This window comes from Bos grunniens, chromosome 11, assembly GCF_055505025.1.
Source record: "Bos grunniens cultivar Pamir isolate PY7600 chromosome 11, Bosgru_T2T1.0, whole genome shotgun sequence".
Lineage (NCBI taxonomy): Eukaryota > Metazoa > Chordata > Mammalia > Artiodactyla > Bovidae > Bos > Bos grunniens.
This window is the reverse complement of record NC_141175.1, coordinates 36,962,686-36,989,095: the sequence shown is the minus strand read 5'-3', so window position 1 is coordinate 36,989,095 and position 26,410 is coordinate 36,962,686. Positions and strand designations below refer to the sequence as shown.

The 26,410-nt window shown below is 52.2% G+C and overlaps 1 protein-coding gene across 1 annotated transcript in view; it reads right to left on the bottom strand.

Moving 5' to 3' along the window:
- Window positions 1–25,243, bottom strand: part of TOGARAM2 (TOG array regulator of axonemal microtubules 2) — a 59,114-nt gene extending 33,871 nt beyond the window's left edge. The window contains exons 1-7 of the mRNA XM_086326142.1: window positions 25,107–25,243; window positions 11,364–11,486; window positions 10,426–10,539; window positions 9,461–9,742; window positions 8,597–8,808; window positions 7,709–7,896; window positions 1,953–1,999 (exon numbers count right to left, since the gene is read on the bottom strand). Of these exons, the coding sequence (XP_086182268.1) occupies window positions 1,953–1,999; window positions 7,709–7,896; window positions 8,597–8,808; window positions 9,461–9,742; window positions 10,426–10,539; window positions 11,364–11,391 (871 nt within the window). The 5' untranslated portion in view covers window positions 11,392–11,486; window positions 25,107–25,243. The remainder of the gene's footprint in view (window positions 1–1,952; window positions 2,000–7,708; window positions 7,897–8,596; window positions 8,809–9,460; window positions 9,743–10,425; window positions 10,540–11,363; window positions 11,487–25,106) is intronic.
- Window positions 25,244–26,410: the final 1,167 nt, after the last annotated feature.

The window sequence follows — 26,410 nt, the reverse complement described above, 5'->3', positions numbered from 1 at the left end:
GGCAGACCTGTTATCTAAGAGGTTTAAGATATTTCCTGAGAATGTAAGTCTGTCTTAACTGGGAGGCATGTGCTTCAGAAAGAGGAAAAACAAAATGAGCCCATTGATCATTATACACTACCATGCTCCTGTCTGAGACTGTAATACCACAGGAAAGAGCCAGAGGACTAAAGCCAGCCCAACGCTCTCATTTTACAGATGGGAAAGTTGAGACCCAGTGACCTTCAGATGCTCTTATGATTAATAAAATTCAAATTCATTTCCAAATGACATCAAATCCATAGCATATCTTTGTCATTCCATGTTTTCCCAATTACCAGACTTTAAGAGCATGTTTCTTGTTTTAGGGACAGTGTGGGGGTAGGTCCATTAGTTTTCCTTTAATGAAGGCAGCGTTAATCAGGTTCTCCTGCTCACAAAGTTTGGAGTTCACTGGCCTTGAGAGAACTTGCAAATCAGGGCTCCTCTGGGAAGAGGGGCCACCACCTGGGGCTGCCTGAGGCTGGAAAGGGTGTAGAGTCTGGGGATCTGGCAGGGCTCCTGGGGACCCCGAGATCTCTGTCCAGCCCCTGCCTTCTACCAAAGATCCCTCCTGGGAGAAGACTCCAGAACCAAGGGGGAGGAGGGGCGAAGCCTCTGTCTGCCGGGAAGTAAGGCAGGACCGAGGGCATAGGCGCCCAGATGCCAGCTCACCAGAGCAGGGACTGCAGGAAAGCCCTTAGCTTCAGACACTACCATGCGAGCCCCGACTACATGCTAGACGTGGTGCCCACATTGGGCAGTGTTGTCCTCTGCCGACAGCTGGAAGGTCAGAGAGCTTCTTGAGGACTCTGCCAGTTTGTAGCCCCCTTTCACCTATGCCTCCAAGAGACTCCCTGGAAAGCTTTGTCCAAGCAGCCTGGCCCCTGCCCCACAAGGACCCGGTTCTCAAGTGACAACCTGGTGGGGCAGACAGGGGAGTAGCTCTAGGCTGGCGTCCCCTGGCCCAAAACCCCTTCCAGCGCTCTCAGGAAGCTCTCAAGGGACGCTGGGTGCCCGTGTGTGTCACACTGGACTGCCCCAGCTCACCCTGCCACAGCCCGGCCAAAGAGGGAAGACTGGCCACAGCAGAGGTTTCCATGCCAGGCCTGCCTCTCAGGCCCAGCTGGGCATCCTAACCCTGGGGCCTCATGGGCAGCAGCCTCCCCCTGACCAACTAACCTGCTGCTGAGCTGATTACAGGGTGACCTGCCCGGAAGCTGGGCAACAGTCCACCCGCTCCTGCCAGTCAGCACAGCAGCTGCCGCCAACACCCCTAGGCCTGTGGCCCAGGGTACTCTGCCCATGTCCCCTCACTCGACCTTCCATCCTCCCCACGAATTAGGTCATAGGCTGGAGAGCCTCTCTGAGCCTCAACCACCTGCCTCACTGCCAGCCCAGCTGGCTCTCTTCCCCTGAGGCTGAAACCTCCTGGGATCAGCTGACCAAGGGATTCACGGGATGCAGTTTAATTTCTCACTCTGTCTGGAGAGGAATCCTCTATTCGCTTAGATCCATGCATCTCCTGCATTGGCAGGCGGGTTCTTTACCACACCACTAGCACCACCTGGGAAGCCCAGGGGCAGCCATAGGATGGGACAAACCCCACCTTTGGAGCCGCAAGGACCTGCGTGCTTTCTGTGCACTAAGAAGGTCCATCTTGGTGAACCTCAGTGCACCCTTCCTCCATCAGATGGGACAGCACCGTCTCTCTCAGCTGGGTGATCATGAAGCAACCTATGCTGGTGGAGGGTACCACAGAGCAGGGGCCACCCTCCCTGGGACCAGGGCGACTTCTGCTTCCCCTTCCATGAAATGAAGGCAATGAGTCTAAGAGCACCCAGATCTCCTCTAGCCCTAATTCCAATCCCATGATCCAACCCAGGAACCAGAGAGTCAAATAACAAATGGAAGGGTGCAAGACGAGTACATACCCAGAGATCTGGGGGTCTTCTCCCGAGGCCCATGCTCCCAGACCAATCTTAAAAGAATGGGGGAGAAAAAAGCACCATGAGAGATGGCAAGCAAGAGCTCCTGCTGCGCTAGCTAGCAAGCAAGAGCTAGCTCCCAGGCTAGCTCCAGGATGGTGTGACAGCTGAGAGGGGGATGAGACAGAGGGGGCCGTGGGTGCCTCTGTAAAGAGGCTCTTGGCCAGGTGTTCAAGGCAGCAGGAGATGCAGCTCCTTCTGGACTTGAGAGCAGGCTGACCGGCAGGCTTGGTCCAGACAAAACTCAGAACCCTGTTTTCTTGCTGCATAGACCATTGATTTCCCCAGGAAGCCAGCCTCCATGAGTAAACCACTCAGTCCAACAGGAAGCCCTGCCCCTGCTGTGTGCGCAGGAGATGGGGGTGAATCTCCTCCCACCTCAGGACAGACTGACTTCAATCCTCTCCCAACTCGGGAGACCCACTCCTTCTCTCCTCCAGGGTCTAGAGGGAGTGACCCCCTTTGCTGCTGATGGGAAATCACCACTGTTTTGTAGGAGACGTTCAGTTCAAACTGAGCACAGGAAGGGAAGATGAGGCATTCCTGGCACTGGTTTTAATTGCAGTTTTTAAAGTAAACAGTACTGTTTACTCATTTGTGCATGCATGTTGCTGCTTCAGCCAGGCCCAGCTCTTTGCAGCCCCATGGACTGTAGCCTGCCAGGCTCCTCTGTCTATGGGATTATCCAGGCAATAATACCGGAGTGGGTTACCATACCCTATTGAAGATGTACTATGTGCAAAGCACTGTGTAGACACTGGGAATACAGCATCACTAAGACAGGTGGTGATGCATGGATGGGCCTTACATTCCCAGGAAGACCAGATATACATTATCTAACATGGACTTTTCTCTTCTCACTGGGAAATGCATAGACAGCAGAAGGCTCTGGGGGGGTGACAGGGTGACAAGCCACGAGAACTGGGACACGACATCCTGTGCTCTGGCCTCAGAGTGTTCACTCAGCAGGGTGACCTAGGCTGGGATGGCCGGAGGACAGGCTGTAGGAGAGCCCACCTGAGTGCCTGCCCAGATATAGGGTCCCTAAAGTGGAGAGTGAAAAAGTTGGCTTAAAGCTCAACATTCAGAAAACGAAGATCATGGCATCCGGTCCCATCACTTCATGGGAAATAGATGGAGAAACACTGGAAACAGTGTCAGACTTTATTTTTCTGGGCTCCAAAATCACTGCAGATGGTGACTGCAGCCACGAAATTAAAAGACGCTTACTCCTTGGAAGGAAAGTTATGACCAACCTGGATAGCATATTCAAAAGCAGAGACATTACTTTGCCAACAAAGGTTTGTCTAGTCAAGGCTATGGTTTTTCCTGTGGTCATGTATGGATGTGAGAGTTGGACTGTCAAGAAGGCTGAGCGCTGAAGAATTGATGCTTTTGAACTGTGGTGTTGGAGAAGACTCTTGAGAGTCCCTTGGACAGCAAGGAGATCCAACCAGTCCATTCTGAACGAGATCAGCCCTGGGATTTCTTTGGAAGGAATGATGCTAAAGCTGAAACTCCAGTACTTTGGCCACCTCATGCAAAGAGTTGACTCATTGGAAAAGATTCTGATGCTGGGAGGAGTTGGGGGCAAGAGGAGAAGGGGACAACAGAGAATGAGATGGTTGGATGGCATCACTGACTCGATGGACGTGAGTCTCAGTGAACTCCGGGTGTTGGTGATGGACAGGGAGGCCTGGCGTGCTGTGATTCATGGGGTCGCAAAGAGTCGGACACGACTGAGGGACTAATCTGATCTGACTGAGGAGACCGTGGAGGTCAGGGGACCGGAGGTCTACAGGAAGGGCCAGAGCCTGGGCCAACCAAGACTCTGAGTTGCTCCGTGGGACAGGCACAGCCTCCTAGATCAGGACCCCCAGGGAGGGCCTGTGTGGCTTGGAGACACAGGCAAACACCCCAGGGCGCCCAGCTAGGGTGCTAGGTCTTTGCCATTGGAACCCACCACTGCCCAGCTGTGCTAACAGGGCTTGGGCAGAGGTGAGCTGGGAAGTCCCTTTGGTGGTTCTGGCTAGGCACAGAGTGGGTACAGGGCACCAGTAATCATGGCACTGCTTCCTCCCTCAGACCCAGCCATCTCCGGCTCCTGGCCCACAGCCTCGCCCCTTTGACCTCGAGCTGGAGGCTGTTTTCCCTTCCCCTCTGAGCAGAGGACGTGGCCTCAGAGCACGTGGCTCAGCCTCCTTCAAGCTGTGGACCTTGGCAAACCTCTCCTTCCCTTCTCTGCTGCTGCTAAGTCATGTCAGTCGTGTCCAACTCTGTGTGACCCCATAGACGGCAGCTCACCAGTCTCCTCCATCCCTGGGATTCTCCAGGCAAGAACACTGGAGTGAGTTTCCACTGCCTTCTCCAATGCATGAAAGTGAAGTCGCTCAGTTGTGTCCGACTCTTCATGACCCCATGGACTGCAGCCCACCAGGCTCCTCTGTCCATGGGATTTTGCAGGCAAGAGTACTGGAGTGGGGTGCCATTGCCTTCTCCGCCTTTCCTTCTCTAGAGACCCATTAGCAGAAAGGACAGAGGCCAAGGTCACCCACACCCAGAGAGCCTTCACTTTTCTCCACACAGCGTTCTAGCCCCCTCTCCCTCTTCTGAACCCCCACCGTGACCTGAGGCGGTCCCACCAGGCCACACGCAAATGATGGGGACAGCAAAGCTCTACCTGCATCGACAGTCTTCTCCACGCACCTGGCCAGACATCTGAGCATCTACCAGTGTCCCCAGCAGCACAAGTTGAACCCACTCTCAAGCTGCCACCCCAAGGCTCCAAAGCCTGCCTCTCCTCCTAATTCCCTGTCCTGCTGAAGCCACCACCATCTGTCTGGCTGTTTATCCAGTAACTCTGGCATGGGCCTCAGCTCCCTACCTGTTTCATCCCACATCCAGTCACCAATCCCCTCCCCCACTTCTTCACTTTCCAAGCCCCTCTGCACACTGACCACTGCAGACCAGGGCCCCACAGCCTCTGCCCATTCAGGTGCCCACAGCTTCTCCCTGGATCCCTGAGGCAACCCCGACTGTGTGCACAGCCCATGCCACACTGCCGTGGCCAAAGTGGCCTTCCTAAATCAGATCTGACATCACTTCCACACCAAAAAGCCCCCAGTGGCACCTCACTGCTTCAGGGTAAAGCTCACGCTCCTCAGTTTAGCACACGGGCCCTTCAGCCCTGCGTACCTCACCCCCCGTCACACACAGATACAGTGCTGCTGGAAAACTAGCCATGCCCTAGATGCCTCAGTCAGTCATCCTCCCCAACTCTCCCTCTCTCCATCTCACAGACTCTGCCTCAGCCTTCAAAACTCAACTGGCCTCACCTCCTCTGAGAAGTCTTCCTGGCCTGATTGAAATAATTTTCCACAGCGCTCCTCAGAATGAGAGGCAGCCTTCTACCTTAGTGTTTACCTCACTGGGACTTTTAGTCAATGGTCTGCTGGTAAATTTCCCTTATGAGCTCCCAGAACACAGGGAATGTCTTGTTTGGCTTTGCTTTCATAGCGCCTGACACAGTGTCTGGCACAGAGTGGTTCTTAACAGTGACTCAATGGATGCACGGACACATGGACAGACAGACAGATGAAGGATGGATGAAATGGTAATGGAGTCTCCCTCCCAGCCATTAGCTAGCCTCACGGAGTCAATGGAGAGAAATCCATGTCACAACCTGACAGCAAATAGGCAGATACTTCAGATGTTATCTGCCTAATCCACGTGTGACTAATCCATGGCAGTTCACATGGGAGCTTGACACCTTGGGAGCCACAGAAGTGTCCAGATATAGCCCCTGCCTTATAGTGCTGCAAGTTCAAGAATAGAAATGAGGTTGAAATAAAAGGTGAGCAAATAAGTAGGTGGGAGGTGGCTGGACCGCACACAGGCTGGGTGCCGTGTGAACAGAGCCCTTCCCCACATCCCGAGGAGGCCAGGGAAGACCTGACAGAGAGGGTGGACGTGGAGCTGGGGCTTGAAAAATGTAGGAACTGACCAGCAGGCCAAGGGTAAGAGGCTCATGTTGGGGCTTCAGGGAGGTGCCGTCCAGGGCTGGACACAGGGGTATGGGGGTGGAGAGGGTTGCCACTCAGGCTCCCAGAGAGCAGCACAGGAGGAAGTGTGAAGTGGTGGACTGGGACACCCTGAATGTCTGGCCAAGGAGACTCCTGTTTAAGCTGCTGGCACCAGGAAGTCAATAGAAGTGAGGTGCATGGAAGGGGTGTATTTGGGGAGGGGGGGTGGATGAAAACAAAAGATCAGGATGAAGAGCTCAGGGCCACAGGAGATGGGGTAGGAGCTCCAGGGGGAGGTCAAAGGGGACCCAGCAAGTACAAACCAAGAGCAAAGGCAGGGCAAGCAGGGGTGGTAGCCTCCGTACTGTCTCTCGTTGCTTAAGAAAGCCCGCATGGGATGTGGCAATCTGTTAGGAACAGGGGGCAAGAGTTGAAAATGATGCTGAAATTGGAAGATCAAAGAGCACTCCTGCACCCCAGTGGAAATTAGGGGGTCGTGGGGGAGAGACAGTTAGGGGAAACACGAAGAGCTCCATCCGTGATGCTGTGGTGGTGATATACCCTCCTTCCCTCCTTGCCTCCAACGCTGGATCTGCATCAGCCTTGAGGGCCTGGGAATGCTCAACAGGAGGAGGGAAGCCCAGGGGATGTGGAAGTCTCCCATCCCACTTGACCTTGGAAGCCACCTGCACAGATAAGCCTCCCAGGGGAGAACAAGGAGATGGAGGCGAAGAGTTCTGGAATACACTTAAGAAATAAGGAAAGAGGGGGCACACAGGAAACTGCCTGGAAGTCAGGAAGGTGAGGAAGGCAAAGAATTCAAGGACATCAACAGCTCAAGAGCAGTGGGATGGGTGGAAAGGTCACTTATCGGGGGCCAGAGAATCACGAAAGCCACCACGAACTCTCAGAGGGGAGGAAGAGGTGGATGTCTGAGCAGGAAACGAGGAGGCGGTGTCGACGGTGAGGAGGTGGAGGCCGGTAGAGGAAGAGGTCGGTGGAAAAATCGAGCAGAGAGCTTAAATCCAGGAGCAGGTCCACAGATGGGCTCCCACACTTCACCAGGGTACAGTAAGATGTGGACATGTATTGGGACAGAAGGGGAGGCGATGTGGGAGACAGAGGACCCTTGAGAGAAATGGGCACAGCAGACCCCAAAGAGAGCGCTCTCTCTACTTCCCCCTGTCTCTATCTCTCCCTCTCTCTCTATTCACTGATTCTCTATTCACTCTCCCTATTCACTGATTCCCAGTTTTTTGATTCCCTTTTTAGTCCAAAACTTTTGTAGACTACCCCCATATATAGACACAATAATGCTTGCATTTTTAACGTCCATTCATTAAGAAAATGCACCCATCACAAAGAGCTATCATGAATCCAATAGCGCTTTAAAAATATTCATATTCTATTCATCAGGGCAGCAACCACACGTATCAGGACATTGGTAGAAAACAGAGGTCAAGACATTGTTAATTAAGCCTATGCACCCCTCCTGCTGGAGTCAAGGGCCAGCTCTGCGACTGCCCCAGGTCAGAGGCTCATGGTGGAGGACCCTGCCCTCCACACATCTGGCTCCCAGAGCTCTGCCCTGGGGTGGAGACTCAGTCATAGGGAGTCCAAGCAGATCTTGGAGGGTAGAGGAGAGAGGACCACAGGTAGTTTTGATTTAGGGCTGCTTACCGTGTGGTGGGGGGCCTCAGGCCCGTGAGGATGTCCTGGCCCAGAGGCAAGAGGCTGGGAAGGGAGCCAGGTGTGCGGGAGGTCCCAGTGGGTACATTGGCCTTTGGGATGGGTGGGATCACAATGCCTCCCAGGGACTTGTGCATCTTCTCATCATTGCAGTGCAGGTACTGTTGGGAAATCTGTACCTGGGAGCAGAGGTAGGGGAGGGTCTGGTCCACGAAACAGTCCACTCTGGATGCTCAGCTCCCAGGTGCCTCGTGCAGAGTGGTCCCTTCTATCCACAGCGCTGGTAAGTATCCTGCTTCTCTTTTTAATAGCACAACCTGGGACCTCTGAGCTCATTGTTTCCTTACCGTTTAAACAAAAAGGGGTCCTCTCATTCCTCCTCCAACCCCTTTAGTCATTATTATTAGTTGTTTTTCTGTTCTCATTTCAGAAAATCCTAGAACATCAGAGCTGAAAGGGATCCTCAAAAACATCAGGTCCAATTCCCTTTTCTTAGTGCAAACTGAGGCCCAGAGAGGGAAGTGACTTGCCCATGGTCACACAGCCAGTGAGGGGCAGAGTGGAAACCAGAACCTAAATCTCCTGAGTCTTAACCCAGTATTCTTTCCCCTCTGCCACAGTCCCTTGCCAAAAGTGAGGAGGGTCAGAACCATAGGAAATTCTGGAACATTTAGATCAGAGAAGGCTTGAGAACCATCACATGTAAGATGGATAATCACACAGCATCTGCTTAGAAGGAGCCAGCTCGGTACCTCTGGGGCAACTACCAGAGAAGATACTTTCAGAGATGCTCAGGGCCCAGGAACAGGGATTGGTAAAGGATCGAAAGAAAAACAGAAGGACAGGAAGGCAATACTCAGAGCAGTCCAACTGCCTTACCTCCTGGGCACCAGGTCTCAGCTCCTGGGGACCCTGACGGCTTATGGGCGGGTCCAGGCCCTTCTCCTTGGCTATGCTGGCTTCTGGGGTGGTGGGGATGCTCTGAATGGGAGGCATCGGCCTGGACACCCTCAGCAGCCTCTGAGAGGTGGCCCGGGGGATGGCAGTCTTCAGGGGAACTCCTTTGGGGCCTCCACCGGGATCCAGAGAGGCTGTATGTGGTAGGGATGGGGAGTAAGTGAGTCCCCAGAGTGTGGGGGGTGGAGTTAATTCAGTTGCTTGGCAACAGGGCCTTGTGTCCTGGGGAGGCTGGCATGGTAAGAGGAGGGGGCAGATGTTCCCCCAGCCCCAAGCCCACCCCTAGACTGTGCTGAGTGTCCTTTCCCACTCCTGTAAAATTTGGTAGTAAGTGTCAGTCAAAGTCACCTATTTAAAATTCAGAATAAATTGATTAAGTAATTAAAATTCAGAGGCAGGTTGGGTAGAAAGGGGAACAAAATCAGTACTGAATTAGGAGAGAAAGCAGCGGGTTCTAGTCCTTGTATCCACTTGAAAGCCACGGGTGGCTTTAGCATAGTTGGCAGGAGTGGGAGGAAGAAGGTGGTCAGATCTGTGTTCGAAAAGAATTGCTCTGCAGTGAAGACTAGAAGGAGGCGAGGGTGGGAATGGGGAGTCCGGTTGGGAAGCGCTGCAGAGGCCTAAGTGGGAGATGGCATTCCACGGAGGAGGCAGGGGCTGTAGAGAGGGTGCCCCCCGACCACCTCTGACCCCAGCTGCCAGTTGCACACCTGCTGACTCTCACAGTCCAAGTGGCCTGGGGTCCCTGACCTTAGGGCTGGGGTCTGGGCAGGGCCCAGGGCTCACCACGGGAAGATGCTGCCAAGCCCTCTGAGAGTCTCCTTTTCTTGAGCTTGTCCTTGATCTGGGTGGTGTCCCGGGCCACACTGTTGGCCTCTGACTTCAGTGAAGGGAGCGGCACCAGCGGGTGGGGACCCAGAGACAAGGCCGCAAGGTTCCTGGGGTGGCCGTTCCTGGCCTGCCAGCCCTTCAGGGGAGCATCCAGTTTGAGGCTGCCAGGGTCCCCACGTCCACTCAAGAGCTGTGATGGCTTCTCCAGGAGGGCGCTGGGTGCTAGCTGGAGGGAGGCTGAGACAAGAACTGCTATGCTAGAGGAGCCCACTCCCCCCACTTCCCTGAGTGCTAACACCACCCAGGCCCCAGGACCTCAGCGCTGCCTTCCTGGGGCTCATGGGGCCTTCCTGCAATTCCTAGGAGAACCCCACTTATTCCCTGTTCCTGCGGGAGCCCTCCGTACACCTCCATCCTTTGAGGCAGAGAATTGAAAAGTGAGGTGAAGTGAAGTCGTTCAGTCATGCCCGACTCTTTGCGACCCCATGGACTATAGCCTACAAGGCTCCTCTGTCCATGGAATTTTCCAGCCAAGAGTACTAGAGTGGGTTGCCATTTCCTTCTCCAGGGGATCTTCTCGACCCAGAAATCGAACACAGGTCTCCCACATTGCAGGCAGACACTTTACCATCTGAGCCACCAGGGAAGCCCAAGGACCCACCTAAAACCAAAGGACATGTCCAGCAGGGACCAGGGTAAAATTAACACCTGCTATGGCTTGAGGACACAGTTGGGCATCTAAACACACCCATCTCCTCCCTCCAGGATGAGGTCCAAGCTCTGCTCTGTGGTCACTGACCCTGTCTGTGTGGCTGCCAGGTGGAATGGCCCATCTCTGTTCCAAGGCCCCAGAGAGGCTGCTGGGACATTCAAAGGCCATTTGATGTGATGGAGTCACCAAGCCCATCCCTCCATCTCACCTTCTCCAAAAGTCTCCAGGCTGGAGTCACTGCTTCCACCTGGGAGTGCAAGGGGCCCAGCACTGCTCTGGGGAACGCTGCCACCGTACACGGCCACAGGAGCTGGAACTTTGGCTGGGGACAGAAAGGCAGGGAGAGCAGTGTCTTAGAGTCCACTAAGGCCGGGATAGGGGACAGATGGTCCCGGGCACTCTGTGGCCCATCCCCTAAATCAGAGCCTTGCCCTCAGGTGGGGGCTTGCCACCCCGACCCCAGCCGGCCAGGGCACCGTGCTCCTCACCAAAGCCCACCTTTCCAGCCCGCTCCGCATGACTTCTCCCAGCTTTGCTCCAAACCCTCCCCACACTGCACCTTCTCAGCCTCTTTCATGAGTTCCCGGTCCTCGGCCCTGAGCACAGTGGCCTGTTCCCTGAACTGCTCAGGCGTCCCCGGTTCTCCACACTCCTAGCAAGGAGTCTCCAGGCCCCTGCAGAGGCCCCTCCCAGGAGAAGCAGCTCCACCTCACAAGCACCCGTTCGCTCCAGGCAGGACCTCTGACTCCCTCACCCTCCAGGGGAAACAGGCTCACACAGCTGGCTCCCAGCGGCAGCACCAGGCCTGGAACACTGAAACAGTTGGCCACACTGTCTCCTGCCCTGTCAGCTGAGGAAAACGGGGCCACCCAGCTCTCCCATGGACCCACTCCTGCATCCTTGGCCCGTCTTCGTATTCCCACTACAGAACACTACCCTCAGTCAGCCCATCAGCTCAGAGAGTGGAAGCAAACCCTGGAATCTGGAGCCAGATAGGGAGCCCCCCACAGGAGGCTGAGCAGGGAGAGCCCACGGAGTCTGGCCCGGATGGAAAGCCTTGGCGGCCCAACCACATCTCCCAAGCAGAGCCCGTGGGAGTATCCAAGGAAGATCCCCACCCCCACATCCTTCCTTGGGGCCCCTTACCTGGGGATACATCGTCACGGATGCCCATGCCCTGGGTGGAGGAGGCACCTGGGGGGTTGTCCAGAGGCAGCAGCTAGTTTCTGGGCCGTGAGCACAATCCTCAAGCATCCAGAGGACCCCAACCTATAACATCCAGGGACATACAATGGAGAGAGGCAGAGAGGATCAGTACAAATCACAAACTCTTTTTAAACCACTTTGTGGGAAGCCCCCCAGGAGCTAAAGCATTCTTTCTTCTTTTTTATTTTTTTAAGAGCTTTAAAATTTTTATTTATGTTTGACTATGCCGGGTCTTTGTTGTTGTGCGGGGTTTTCTCTAGTTGCGGCAAGCAGAGACTATTATCTAGCCGTGGTGCACGGACTTCTCATTCCTTGGCTTCTTTTGCCTCAGCACAGGCTCTAGGCATTCGGGCTTCAGTAGTTGTGTCACTTGGACTTTATAGTTGCAGACGCTAGAGCACAGGCTCAATAATTGTGGCACAGGGACTTAGTTGCTCCTAGACATGTGGGATCTTCCCAGATCAGGGATTGAAACTGTGTCTCCTGCATTGACAGGTTGTTTCTTTACCACTGAGCCACCAACTGCTGCTACTGCTGCTAAGTCGCTTCAGTCGTGTCTGACTCTGTGTGACCCCATAGACGGCAGCCCACCAGGCTTCCCCATCCCTGGGATTCTCCAGGCAAGAACACTGGAGTGGGTTGCCATTTCCTTCTCCAATGCGTGAAAGTGAAAAGTGAAAGTGAAGTCGCTCAGTCGTGTCCGACTCTTCGCGACCCCATGGACAGACTCCTCCGTCCATGGGATTTTCCAGGCAAGAGTACTGAAGTGGGGTGCCATTGCCTTCTCCGCTGAGCCACCAGAGAAGCCCTTAAAGCATTCTTGTAGTAAAGAAATCTGCCACTGGTTTCCCAGGTGGTGCTAGCGGTAAAGAACTCACCTGCTAGTGCAACAGATGTAAAGAGACATGGGTTTGATCCCTGGGTCAGGAAGATCCCCTGGAGGAGGGCATGGCAACCCGGTCCAGTATTCTTGCTTGGAGAATCCCATGGACAGAGGAGCCTGGTGGGCTATGGTCCATAGCGTTGCAAAGAGTCGAGTGCGATCGAAGCGACTTGGCACTTGGCATGGACTGAGGGCACTTTTAACATTCGGACTCTCTTGGACACTTTAAAGTTTCCAAGTCCCCAGGTTGCATAACTGTTCAGTTCAGTTCAGTCGCTCAGTCATGTCTGACTCTTTGCAACCCCATGAACTGCAGCACACCAAGTTTCCCTGTCCATCACCAACTCCCAGAGCTTGCTCAAACTCAGGTCTATCAAGTCAATGATGTCATCCAACCATCTCATCCTCTGTCATCCCCTTCTCCTCCTGCCTTCAATCTTTCCCAGCATCAGGGTCTTTTCCAATGGGTCAGTTCTTATCAGGTAGCCAAAGCATTGGAGTTTCAGCCTTAGCATCAGTCCTTCCAATGAATATTCAGGACTGATTTCCTTTAGGATGGACTGGTTTGATCTACTTGCAGTCCAAGGGACTCTCCAGACTGCATGACTATAGACAGTCCGTTATGTAAACAGTCCATGTAGGCAGTCTGCATGACTGTAGACAGTCCATTATGAACAGTGTCAGTGAAATGCATGAACCCAATTTTGCTGGTGGCTTTGGCGTTGACACGGTCACCTCAGGGTCTTGGGAAAGATGGAGCTTATCAAGGGGGAGTCTGACACTTCCTTTCCCCACCAGTTTCTACTTTGCTCATTACTCTGGTAGCTGCCCTGGAAGCTCATGCTGAGTCAAGCTTTGCAACCCCTCTTATCACTCAAGGATGCAGCAGGGGACTCTGCAGAGACTAACTCCCTTGTTTTCTCTCAGGCACACCAGTCTTCTGCACAAAGTTCCTGGCCCTCATTCTCAATTTGTTGACCAAGCCAACCTCAGACACACCCAGCCATTTCATTGTCCTAAGCTGACCACTTGACCCCTCCAAGCCTCTTTCCAGCCTCCCTTAACCCTCCGGGGTCAGTCGTCCATTCCTGCCCTTGACCTGACTTCATTCTTTTCTCATGTAATAAAGGTCTCACCGCAGACTCTGCAAGTTCACTCAGTTTTATAAATTCTCTGCTGATATCATAGTGACCCATTTCCACCCTGACAGGTAGGGAGGTGACCAGAAATGATCAATGATAAAATCAGGACAAAGGCCACACCTTCCATATCCCCCAGTTTCTGCCCCAGAGTAGGTCCCTTGAGATACCATCTGGGGACAGGGCAGGAGGCAATGCCAGACTCTTTTTGCTGAGCAACAAATCCTAACCCAGGAACTGAAAACTCCTGCCTTCTGTCTGGAAGCCAGCCCACCATGTCCCCACCCAGACCCCAGCAGGAAGAGCAGCTCCTAGCAACCCCTGGCCAAAGAGAGGTTCCAGCCCAGCCTCTGAGGTCCTGCTGATTACAGCCTCCAGCCACTTGGTTCTCTGAGGAGAATTTTCCTCACAATCAGAGGAGAAGACAACTGCCTGTCACAGTAGTAACAAGCAGCCTGGAATAGCTGAGAGACATGGCCCTTCTCCAGAGTGAAGTGGAGGGAGATTTATTCCATGGGTCCCAATACCCCACCTCTCACCTCTCTGAGCAAGAGAGACTCAAGAATTTGTCAAGATGGCTGCTTCCAGCAAAACCCAGAAAGAACGTTCCTCGAGGGACAGACTGAATCAAAGTAAACAAGCTGGAGTCCAGGCTTTGGACACCACAGACTCCTGCTACCTGTATCTAACCAGGGTGTAGGCTTTCTGTGTGAATCACATGTGGAAACGTGGTGTTTGGCTATAGCCCTTGTTCTCAGTCTCAGCTGCAGATCAAAATCTCCTGGAAACTGATTAGAATGACAGATTCCGAGGTGATACCCAGATCTCCACAGAAGCAGACTCTTCCAGAGAATGGCCACAGGGCTTTGTCTGGTTATTTTTCTTCCCTTAACTCCTGAGTGACTCTGATGTTCACACAGGCTGTAGTTCAGACTCCCTGTATAAGAAGACCCTAGCCCTGACTCTGACCTTAGGCTATCAAAGTGGATATGCTGTCTCAGTCTCCCCATAGTAATCATGTCTATGAAGCTAAAAAGAAGATTTAGAGCTGCCTGAGGGCCCAGACACATAAGGTTCAACGGCACCTTCTGAGCAAGACTGCCTCCATCCCTCTCACTACTACCTCCCCAGCAGACCAGAATGGCCCATGTCCCTCCACGCCCTGAGGGACACCAACAGTATGGAAGGGAAGGTGAGTACACTCCATGGCTTGCCCAGGCAACCCAGCAGACAGAGTCCCTTTCAGGTCTCCCCTCTCCTACATTCACACGTTTGACCCCTCAGGCCCTCAGGTCTACATACTGGCCTCCTCAGCGTCTGCCAATGAGACAGAGTCCCTTTCAGGCCCCTGCCTCCTATGTTCACACCTTTAACCCCTCAGGCCCTCAGGGTCTACATACTGGCCTCCTCAGCGTCTGCCAATGGGAGGTGCCCACACTTGTGTACGGACAACCACGTCTTCTGTCAGGACAGCGGGTGGCGCCTCCCCAAGGCCTGGTGGAAACTTAAAGATCTATGCCCAAACTATAAAACCACAATCAGATATTCCACTCCAAATGAAGACAAAGCTTTGGGGTTTGGCATGGACAGTACTTAGTGCTGACCTCTGAGGCACAATCCACTGAACCCCCGTTTGACCCATCACTGTCCTGGGCTTCAAGGAGTGACTGTCCCCTGAAGGGAAAACCAGTCCCTGACCTAAAGGGCTACAGTGAGGGGGTTCTGGGGACCAGGGTCCCCTCCTCACCCCCTGATGCTCTGGATCACCCAAGGTGGCTGGCTCCTCCACCCTCAGCCTCAGAGTCCCCACTCAGGAAACGGAGTGACCCAAAGTAACTGACTGTTGTCCATTCCTTCCACTAAAACTATGGCTAAAGAGGTTCCATGGTGACCAGCATCGCAGGAATGAAGAAAGGTGACGGAAGGGGACTCAGGTTTCAAGTAGAAAGGGAACAAACAGGTATTGTCCCAGGAAAGAATGCCTTCAGCCCCAAGGACAAAGTCCCCACGGCCCTGTGCCTCGCACAGCCCACAGGGTCCACCTTGCTCCGGAGGGAGCTGGGCAGATCCTGGTCCTCAAATGAACAGTCCTCAGGCAGGAGGGCAAGGCTCTGAGGAGGGAGGAAGGGTCAGCACAGGGGGACTGGGATGGGGTTGGTCCCCAGTCCTGGGACGTGGGTTCCAGTAAGTCAGAGAGCTCACCCACTCAGATATGTTTGATGGGAATGATGGTGCCATGTCCAGGAGAGGAGAGAGAGGAGAAGGGAAAGATGACTGAGTCACCAAACCTAAGAGTTTGAACCCAAAATATATCCCTGCTGAAATACCCACTGGAGAGGGGCCTTGGGGGTAAGTAATCCTCCCACCCCACCCCCCACCCCAGGCTGCCCTGAACATCCACTCGGGACTCCTGGAACTCTGCTTTGTGGTTGACACAGGGAGGCTGGGACCCTGCCCTGGCCCTCTTGAATGAACCTGGGCAGATTATTTAATTCCTCTGAGCTTTGATTTCTTTACCTGAAAAAGTGTTCTAACAAAGGATTTTGTTAAGATCCAGTGAAGTTGTGTACAAACATAATTTAGTACCATTGCTGGTAGGTAATCACTAATGTCTAGTATTAGCTCTTCCTCTCCCTCCCCCACCCTGCATATAAACACACACGCACAAACATGCAAACCCACGCTATCTTTAAAGTTACCAGGGCCAGCCCTCCATTCCTCCAAGACAGACCCAGGTGACACAGGCACCCCTCACGAGGAAGAGTCAGACATGTCTACAGTGTAAGAGGCTCAAACCAGATGAGTCGCCAGCTAGTTTCATGGTGATTCTATACTGCCCAGGGAATGCTTGTTGCAACACCTGGAGAATCCAGTCCTTCCTGGTCCTGGGTAGGGATGGGCACATGGGGAGAGCCTCAGTGCTATCTGACTAGGCACCCAGAGACCCTCTGTGGAAAAGCTGCATCCTCAATGGGCTGGGAAGGAAGTAGGACCTAGATAGGCAGGGAAGTAGGAAAGGCAATCCAGGCTCAGGAAACTCTGAGCAAAGGCACGGAGGACCAAATAGGCTTGAGATTAGTGTTTGCTGGGAGGGCCCAAGTCTAGGCAGGTAGTCGAGGGCCGGTACCTGCACAGCTCTGTCAAGTCTGGGCTTGTTCTGCAGGCAAAGGGAGCTCTAAGGATTTCTAGCTGAGAAATGACATCATCTAACCTTTTTTTTCATGCAGACCCCTCAATGGGGACCCAGGACGAACTTTCCAAGGGAAGGAAGTTTTTGACAAAATTTTAGGACCCAAGCAGAGACACTAGCTCAGCCTCTGGACTAGGTACAGAAAAGATACGTGACTTAACCAAGATTTGCCTCTAATGTCAGAGTTTAGATCTGATCCCTGCCTGTACCCCAGGTGTCCCCTGAAAATAATCACCCACCCACACCTCCACTCCCATACATACCCTGTTCCCTCCCCCCACAGGAGGTAGCCTACCCCATAGCCTTCCAGGGAAAACTCTGTATGTTCTCAGGTGACCCCCTGGACTCTGACCTCCTGAGTTCGGCCTATCACTGAAAGTCTGAGATCTGCTCACTCATTGAGCTGTATGTGAGGAACTAAAATCCAAAGGTGAATGAGATTAAATTCCAACACCTGTGAGATGTGTGACCACAGACCTGTTGCCAAACTTCTCTGAGCCAAAGTTTCCTTAACTGCAAAAATAGAGATATTGCCTACCCTACTTCAATAATACATTCAATAAAACACAAAATTACTCAGTACTGAGTCTGGCCCCTAGTAAGCAATCAATACTCCGTGGCATCATACTGTACTGTATGTATTCTACATACATATTGTAATGTATGAACCTCACGGCAGCTGGCAGACAGATGTAAGTGGACAGGCCAGGAGGTTGTGGAAATAACTCTGGAGAGAGAAGAGAAGAGTGTGATTTTGGGCAGAGGTGGTTCAAATGGGAGAACAGGGTCAGATCTGAGAAAGAAGCAGGAGCCACATCAGCAAGACAGAGAGACTGATGAGGATAGGAGGGCTGGGAGAGTCTAGCCCAGTCTAGGGATCTGAAGAGAGAGCCAGAGCACAGGGTGCCTCTGCTGCTGAGATGGTGAACACAGTAGCAGGTGCCAACCTGGGAGAGACCCTTAGTCCTGGTTTGGACAGGTTGGTTTGTGGCTTCTCCAGGGCCCCCAGGTAAAGGCATCCAGAAAGTTGGTTTGAGACTCAAGAAAGGGTGATCTGGGCTGGAGACACAGGCCAGGAAACCCCTGAGAATCAGACAGCGATTGAAGCCATGAGAGCAGATGTTGTCAGTAGGAACAAGACAGGCAAGAGTACAACCATCTTGGAATCAGGACCCGGGAACAGCCTTGGGCAAAACAAGCCCTACAAGCTAGAGAACAAATGCCTGGCATATCTAGTGGCCACAAGACAAGAAGCTCAACTGTCAATTTCAACCTTATCTGTCCCTGTGCTTTCTTGCAGAAAATTCTCATGCCAACCTTTCCCCCACAGAAACACTCCCTATTCCTGATAGCCACCCACTGCTGATCAAAGATGTTTGACTATTTCTGGAAATTACCAGTGCTCATGAGACCAGCCCTCTCTTTTTTTTTTTTATAAAAGCAACTCACCCATTGAGCTGGCCCCTTTTCCCCACCTTCTACCTTGAGCATAAACTATCTCTTTCAATGAAAAGCTTTGCTTGCCTGAGAGTCTTGTGCAGGAATTTCCTGTCTGTCCAGTGGTTAGGACTTGGTGCTTTCACTGCAGGTGGCCTGGGTTCAATCCCTGGTTGGGGAACTAAGATCCTGCCAGTTACATGGCATGGCAAAAAAAAAAAGGGGGGGGCGTGGATTAGAAGAAAAAAAAAGAGTCTTGTGGAAGCAATATTCATTTCTATAGTATTACCATCTAAGACTCTGGAAAGGTCCTGGAACCAGGAAGCCCTGACAATGAGAGAGGAGAGCCAGAGCGAGGACACTCAGGGAGGTAGAGAGTGGGTACCAGGAAAACCCAGAGAGCAGAGAATAAGCAGAAGTGTCCACACAGCAAAAAAGTCGGGAGGGGTAAGGAGTGAGAAAAGCCCATTGATGTGGCCCTGAGGACATCAACCAGGTTACTTATAGCAGCTTCTGTGCCTGGGGGACCTGGAGATCACAGGCAGCTGCTGTTGAGAAGTGTGTGGAATGTCAAGGAGACAATGGGTAGGGATTACTCTTCAGAGCTGCTGGAAAGAAGAGAGAGCGTGGGTGGCAGCTGGGGAGGAGCGAAGGTGGGTGAAGTTGGTGCTTGTTCTCTGTATCTCTTTTAAGGATAGGAACTACTGGAGCATGTGCAAAAGAGAAGGAAAAAGAGCCAGAAGAAGGGAAAGGCTGTAGATGTGAAGGGAGGCTGGGGAACTGATGGAGCAGGATCCCAGAGCTACCTGGATGGGAGGTGAGGTGGAGGGACGGAGGGGGATTGGCTTAGGCATGGTCAGGTCCCTGGATGTGAAGGGAGGCAGCGGAGGGGAGTCCAGAGGGAACGGGCAGGAAGGCTTTGATATCATCCATGAAATAGGAGGTTAGGCCGCAGAGCACGAGAGCAGTGAAGCCCTGGAATATGACGTATTTTGACCCCAGGAAAAAAAAAAAAAATTTGTTCCTTTTCCCACCCTTGCCCCAGCCGGATGCCTCCATCTCTGTTAGCCTGAGGCAAAGCTGATTTCCTCAGTGACTCTCAACTTCCAGATAAGGACTCAGCCACTCCTGGAGCTGGGAATCCCTAGAGCCTCCTGCCACCCAGAACCAGGAGATGGATACCCACACTCACCAGACCTTCTGTGAGAGGCATCTCAGGGCACCCCGCTCCCCACCACTGCCTCAAGCTATGACTGGCACATGGGCCAGCAGGAAGGCAATGCCCAGATGAGACGGCACCCCCACCTTAACTGCTCCTTCTCTGCGCCCCTCCGCCAGCTCTGGAGCTGCACCCACTGGCTCTCCTGCTGTCATGGGATCAGGTGAGATCAAGACTCCTATATCCCTTCTGTCCTCCAGACAGTATCAGGTGTAGGCCCATGGGGATTTTCAGAAATGCAGACAAATGTCCAACCCAGTACCTGGCACATAGTAATAACTCTTTTTTGAATGTATTTATTTGGCTGTTCTCAGTCTTAGTTGCAATGCACGGGTTCTTTAGGTGTGGTATGTGAACTCTTAGCTGCGGCATGTGGGATCTAGTTCCCCAACCAGGGCTCAAACCTGGACCCCCTGCATTGGGAGTTTGGAGCCTTGGCCATTGGGCCACCAGGGACATCCCAGTAATAACTCTTAATAACTGCTTGTATCATGAATGAATGAAGAAATCAAAATTAAAGCACATCTTTACTGAGAAGTAACTAAGTGAAGGAAACTAAGATTTCTTACTTCCATGTTGATATGTGCCAAGCACTGTCCTCATTGTATAGATAAGAAGATTGAGACTTAGTTGAGTGACTATGGAGAAGGAAATGGCAATCCATGGGATTCTCCAGGCAAGAATACTGGACTGGGTTGCCATTTTCTTCTCCATAGTCACTTCTATACAACGAGGACAATAATATCTGCCTTGTTATTGGATTTAGAAAGTGAAGTGGCATAATATTTAGCACCATGCAGCCCAGTTCTTGGCACATATCAACACGGAAGTAAGAAATCTTAGTTTCCTTCACTTGGTTACTGTAGCCTGCCAGGCTTCTCTGTCCATGGGGTCACAAAGAGTCAGACATGACTTGGTGACTAAGCATGCACACACACAATTTGGAATAGAAAAAAAAATTCATTAAAAAAAAAAGTTAGTAACTATCAAGGCCACAGAGCAACTAAGCGGAAGCAGCAGGGCTGAAGTCCTCTGCTCTTGGAGGTGGTGGTACACAGTACTCCAGAGAGGACGCTTAGGAGTCAACAGACTTGAATTAAATTCCATTTAGCTGTGTGACTTCATGTGACTAAACTTTGCTGAGCACGCACATAACTGTAATGGAAATAACACTCTCACACGGTTATTGACAGTATTCAATAAAATAGGACAAGCACGTAACACTGTGTCTGGGCCCTAGGGACTACTCAATAAACAGTGGCTATTAACATTATTGTTTGCTTAATAACAATTTTACTGCAGGCAATCAGACATTCAAGGAGCGGGAAATGCCCTTTTTGAAAGTCTTTGAGGCTAGAAGCTAAGAGCCCTGGCTGGGCTTCCCTGATGGTCCAGTGATTAGGACTCTGCCTGCCAGTGCAGGGCATATGGGTTCAATCCCTGGTCCAGGAAGATTTCACAAGCTGTGGTCCAGGAAGATCCCACAAGCTGCTGAGCATCTAAGCCTGTGCTCCACAACTACTGAGCCCATACGCCAGAACCTATGCTCCGCGATAGGCAAGACACCGAAACGAGAAGCCTGCACACTGCAGTGAAGAGTTGCTGTCTGCAACTAGAGAAAGCCCGTGCCCAGCAATGAAGACCCAACACAGACAAAGATAAATTATAAGATAAATAAAAATTAAAGAGGCCTGGCTCAGGCTGGGTGGCAAAGCGGAAGCACCACTTAAAGCAACAGAATGTCCGTCTGTTGCATGAGTTTCGTGGGGTGAGCAGGAGGCAGTGGGTAGGCTGGGGTAGGACACGCCTACATCTCAGTGACCTCCTGGGACAGGGTGAATCTCATGGTCAGGAGCCCAAAGCAGTACTTCTCAACCATTTTTATGCCCCAACACAGCTGAGGATTGTGGTCTTCAACTTGTAAAGCTCAGTGTGTGTTTTGGGGGGATGAGTGAAAGAGAGGAAGAGGACAGCTGCCTGTATGTCTAGGTCTGTGACATATGAAAGAGCTCCCTACACCTTCCCCAGGAATTCTGATATAAGAATCATTGGTCTCAAAGATATGAGAAAGCCTACATATGAGAGAAAGTTTTACTTAGGCTGTATTTGAAAAACAATGAAGGTAGGAGAGAGGCAGGGCTGCCCTGTCTGATTGTTCAGGTTGGACACTGCACAAGAGCATCATAGTTAAGGGGAGACACCATTCACACTGCAGATGCTACAGATCTGCACATTTATTATAGCCTTTCTCTGATGAATAAAAGTAAAACATCTTATGTGAAAGTGGAAAGTGAATGTTAGTCACTCAGTCATGTCTGATTCTTTGTAACCTCGTGGATTATAGCCCACTGGACTCCTCTGTCCTTGGAATTCTCCAGGCAAGAATACTGGAGTGGGTCACCATTCCCTTCTCCAGGGGATCTTCCTGACCCAGGGCTTGAACCCACTTCTCCTGCATTGCAGGCAGATTCTTTACCATCTGAGCCACCAGGGAAGCTCCAAATGTCTTAAAGAGGCATCTTTTTCTAACTCATACAAAAGTACCAGAGGAACAAGTGGCAGTCCTGGGAACAATAGGTATGTAACATATCCATAAATTTATAAAATCCAGAATATTCTGAGCCTTTCCCCACTCTTGTATATAATGTTAATGGAAATGTAAATTAGAGATCAAAACCTGTCCTAGTTAATTCAATGAAGTTTCGCGCTGTGGGAATAGGATGTGTCTTTACTTGCTTCTCCTGCCACTAAATTTCAAGCTGCGAGGAAATCTTAGAGGTCAGCTACTCTCCTGGCTCTTAAAAGAGGGGCTCATGAAAGGCTGTATGACATACCCAGGAATGTCAAGAGCCACTGCCTACCACTGCCTACCTGCAGGCATCATTCTAGCCCCTAGCTGGCAAGGCCCTGAGCAGGGCTGGGAAGAAAGGTGCCTTTTCCAGTCTTCTACTGAGCCCTCTCAAAACGGTCACTCAGCAGTGCAAAGCCTGGTCAGAGCCATGACAGTGCCTCCCCAGGGTCTGAATTCCTTAGTGGGACTCAGTGCTACTTGAATCAAATTCTTCCTGAAATTATGCAGCTAGACCTGGAAGCCTGCAGCCCACCCTAAGAGTCCCACTTTCAGGAACGAGTCATCCGAGAGCTTGATCATAGTTCTGGAGTCTTAAATTCTGGTCTACTGTCCCCAGAACGCTTTCTGTATATGGTTTGGCTGTTCAGAGATCCCTGCCCAGTAGCTGGAGCTCCCAGCTTTAAATTGTAGTCTGCGAACACTTACAGGTACCAGAGGCTCAGAAGAGACTGGGAAGAAATAATACATCTTTTCCCATCGTAGTCTCAGCAAAGTTAGTTCTGACCATGCCCAGCATCTAAGTGTCTGTCACATTCCAGGAAAGCGCCCTTGACAACCATTTCCCTGTAAGAACCTCAGCTGACACCAGAGCAACACTCTGTCCTTCTCCCAGTGCCCCCAGGAGAAGCTCAACTCTTCTTGACCAAGAGCTAGAGTCTTCCACGTGCCTCTCCAGCGTCTAGGCCAGGTTATCCTGGGAAATCGAAACGGCTTCTTCAGAAGGTCGTTGTTTTTTCTGTCTTTGTTTAAGTGAAGGGAAATCCAAGGCCCAAGAAGGGATGTGAGTTGGACCAAGAAGCAGAGATTTAGAAGCAGAGACAAAGTGAATATCTCAGACCTCTAGACAGCTCCTCTGGAGCCCAGGTCAGCAGCTCAAAGATCAGTGATGGAGAAATAATGCACATGAGAGATTGGTTTTCCAAGAAGCAGGATGAGAAGATAGTGGGGAGAGGGGCAGGAGGACAGAGAGAAAAAGGGAAGTCAGGAACCTGAGCAGAGTGTGGGGGAGGCGGGAGCTAAGAGAGAGATCCGGGTGGATGGTAGCACCAAAAAGGAAGGAAAGTGAGGAGGAAGAAAGGCGAGGGCAGGTGTTCATTTCCTCATCATCACAGAAATGCAAATTAACGTCAGAATGAGATGCTACTACCCATCTGCAAAGGTTGCCAAAAATTAAAATTGTAGATGGTACTAAGTGTTGAAGAGACGCAGAGCATATGTGGTGGGTGAGGCATAAATGGGTCAACCGCTAGGGAAAGGCATGCAAACCCTATGCCCAGCAATTTCATCCTAGGCGTCTACCCTAGAGCAAACCTCGCATGCGTGAACTAAGGAAGAAGGAGGAGAATGTTCACAGCAGTTCTGATGATACACACAAAATCTGGAAATCATCTCAACGCCCCACAGGAAAACAGAGACATAAGTCGTGGTGTATTTACGCCGTGGAATATTCCATGACAATGGAAATGAACAAACCGGATCTCTACTCAACACCAAGGACAACTGCACAGAGTAATGTTTAGTGAAAGAAGTCAAACACAGAAGACACAGAGAGAGCAATTCTGCGTATAGGAAGTTCAATCGAAGACAAGGTTAAATTGAGCATTTAGAAAAACATACATAGATGGGAAAACCTTATGGCAAAACAAGGGAAAATGGGGATATGACTGACCCTGTGGGGAGGGAGGCGGCTGTGACAAGGAAGACCTCCATGGGGGACGGTTCTAGGGTCCTGCCTGGATGTCCGTTTCCTGACCTGGTGGTGGTGGCTACACAGACATTCACTCTTCAAAACTGTGAGTTCTATACATTCCTCTATCAGCATACAGTAATCAACTTCTAAGTATCCACACTTGTTGAGCAGTGTCCGGGGCCTCTGCGGTGGCCCTAGGGGCACTGGGAGGCCTTCAGAGGCAAGTCTCTCCAGAGCCCAGCCTGACGTCTCGGTGTCCCTCGCTCCCACTACATGCTCTTCCTTCAAATCTGTCAGAGCAAGCCTCCAGGGGCTGAAACAGAGCCAGTCCTGGGATCCAGCAAGCCTGGGGTTGGGGAGCTGCAGGCTCCATCCTCCCAGGATGTGGTGGAGAGCAGTGCAGGCTTGGTGGGCTCAGGGCCAGCCAGATGACTTGCCCTGCCCACCCGCCTGGAGCCAGCACCCCATGCTCAGAGACCAACCTCAGTGACCCACCCACCAAGCACGGTCCTCCCCAGCCTTCCCAGTGCTCCCGAGGACATATCAGCCTCCTGAGGCCCCTGGGCCAGCATGGGCCCTTGTCCAGGAGGGCTGGCTGGCAAAACCTCAGTTTCAGGAAGCTGAAGTCTGTTCTGGTAAGGAACAGGGTCATCTCTCCAATACTAACAGCATGAAGAGAAGTGGCCTCTGTCTAGCACAGGGGCTTATGGTCTCCATGCCTCACAAGCAGTGCCAAGGGAGGTATTATTTAACCCCTACTTCACAGGTGAGGAAACTGAGGCTCAGAGAGGAAGGAGCTTAAGTCCACACAGAAGGTAAGAAGTAAAGCCAGAATTCAAATCCAGAACCCTTCCAAGACTTCCATTTCACATGAGTTCCCTGTACCCTTAACATTCTTTATAGCATGCACATCCACCCACGTCCCTCTCCCTGGAAGCCTCAGCTGAATGGGCGCCTGAACCATGCAGTGTTGACCCCCAGCTCTGGCAGAGGCTTTGGCCGGAGAGGGGACAGCCCGGGACAGCTCCTCCTTCCTGGGTCTCCACTCAGAGAGCAGGGACCCAACCTCCCCATGCAAAGTTGATGCAGCAAGGCCCAGAGAGGCGAAGGCACTCCGGCAGTGACTCAGACTCCATCACGGCTGGGTATCCCTCCTCTTACCGCACCCTTGTCCTTGCTCCAGATCAGCTCCTTGACAACCCACCAAGGACTTAAAGCACCCTGACTCACCCTCCCTTCCCATCCCCGCACCCACAGCTTGGTGGACACATCACCTGTCACCTCTTCATCCAGAGGCCAGACCCCTGCCACCAGAGGAATCCAGGTCCCACGGTCTCTCTGCAGATGATGCTGCCGTGGGTCCAGGGAGGTGAAGACAGGGCAGCCTCACACCTGGCCTGCCCTGGCCCTGGCCCAGCCTTGCAGCTCTGGGCTGCGGGCCTCTCGTCTGGGCAGGTGCTGGGGGCAGCCACTGGCCCTGCTGCTGGCACGCTCCTGCCCGTCGTCTGGCTGGCCTTGAACAAACAAGGCTGCATAGCAACCGCTGCTCCCTGTGTGGGGTAGAGGGAGCCAGGAGACATTTCCCCACAGCATTGTTTCCTCCAGGGCTTGCCCGGGTCTGGGCACTCCCAAGTGGCCAGCCTGTCCTGTGGGGCTGCCTGAGAAAGCTCGTGGTAACCCAAACAAGGGCCAGCACGGCAGGCCTGGGGTGGGGACTCCAAGGCAAATAACCCCTAGTTTGGCCTCAGTTGGCCTCTGGGCCCAATTCTGCTTCAACTGTCAAGACACTTTTAGAGGCTGCAGGGCAGGTGGTATAAACATCCAGGCCTTGGCAGCAGGCAGAGTTGAGTTTGCATCCTGATTCTGCATCTTCCAGCTGTATGACCTCTGGCCAGTACTTAACCTTTCTCACTCTCAGTTTCCTCATCTAGAAAGTGGGTATATTAACAGTATGACTTGTTAGGGTTGCTGTAAGAATTAAACAGGTGCGTGTAACACCCTGTCTGTCTAGCCCATCGTGGCCCTCCATCACTAAAATATTTGCATAGCAGGAAGCACTTATGGCCTTCTCCCAAATCAGATTCTACTGCTCCAACTTTTGGAAACATGAATCCTAGAAGCCCATGTATACATCCTCACTGAGTCCAGGCCAGTGAACAGAAATCCCGGGCTGGCATCTCCCACCTGGAAGGACAATTGCTCCTGCCCCTCATGCTACTCCCTCTTACCTTCACCATCCAAGAGGCCTCACTGACTTTACGCAGCCGTGCAAAGAGCCACTCACCCAAAGATGCTAAGAATCTTCCCAGGCAGATCCCTCGCCCGCATTCTTTACAGAAGAATCAGCAGGCATGTGAAATACAGAGCAGAGAGGGTTGGCTGGAGGCTGTTCACACATCCAGGAGGCCTGGCAATTGAATCGACATACACAAGACTTGTCACTTGCACCCACTCCCAGCCTTCCTGGCCCTTTCCAGGGCTTCTCTCCTCTTCTCACAGACATCACTGAGGTTGGGCCAGTAGGGGACTCTCCTGAGGCCCTGGGAAGAGCAGCTGGCAGTAACCAAGCTCCAGGAGG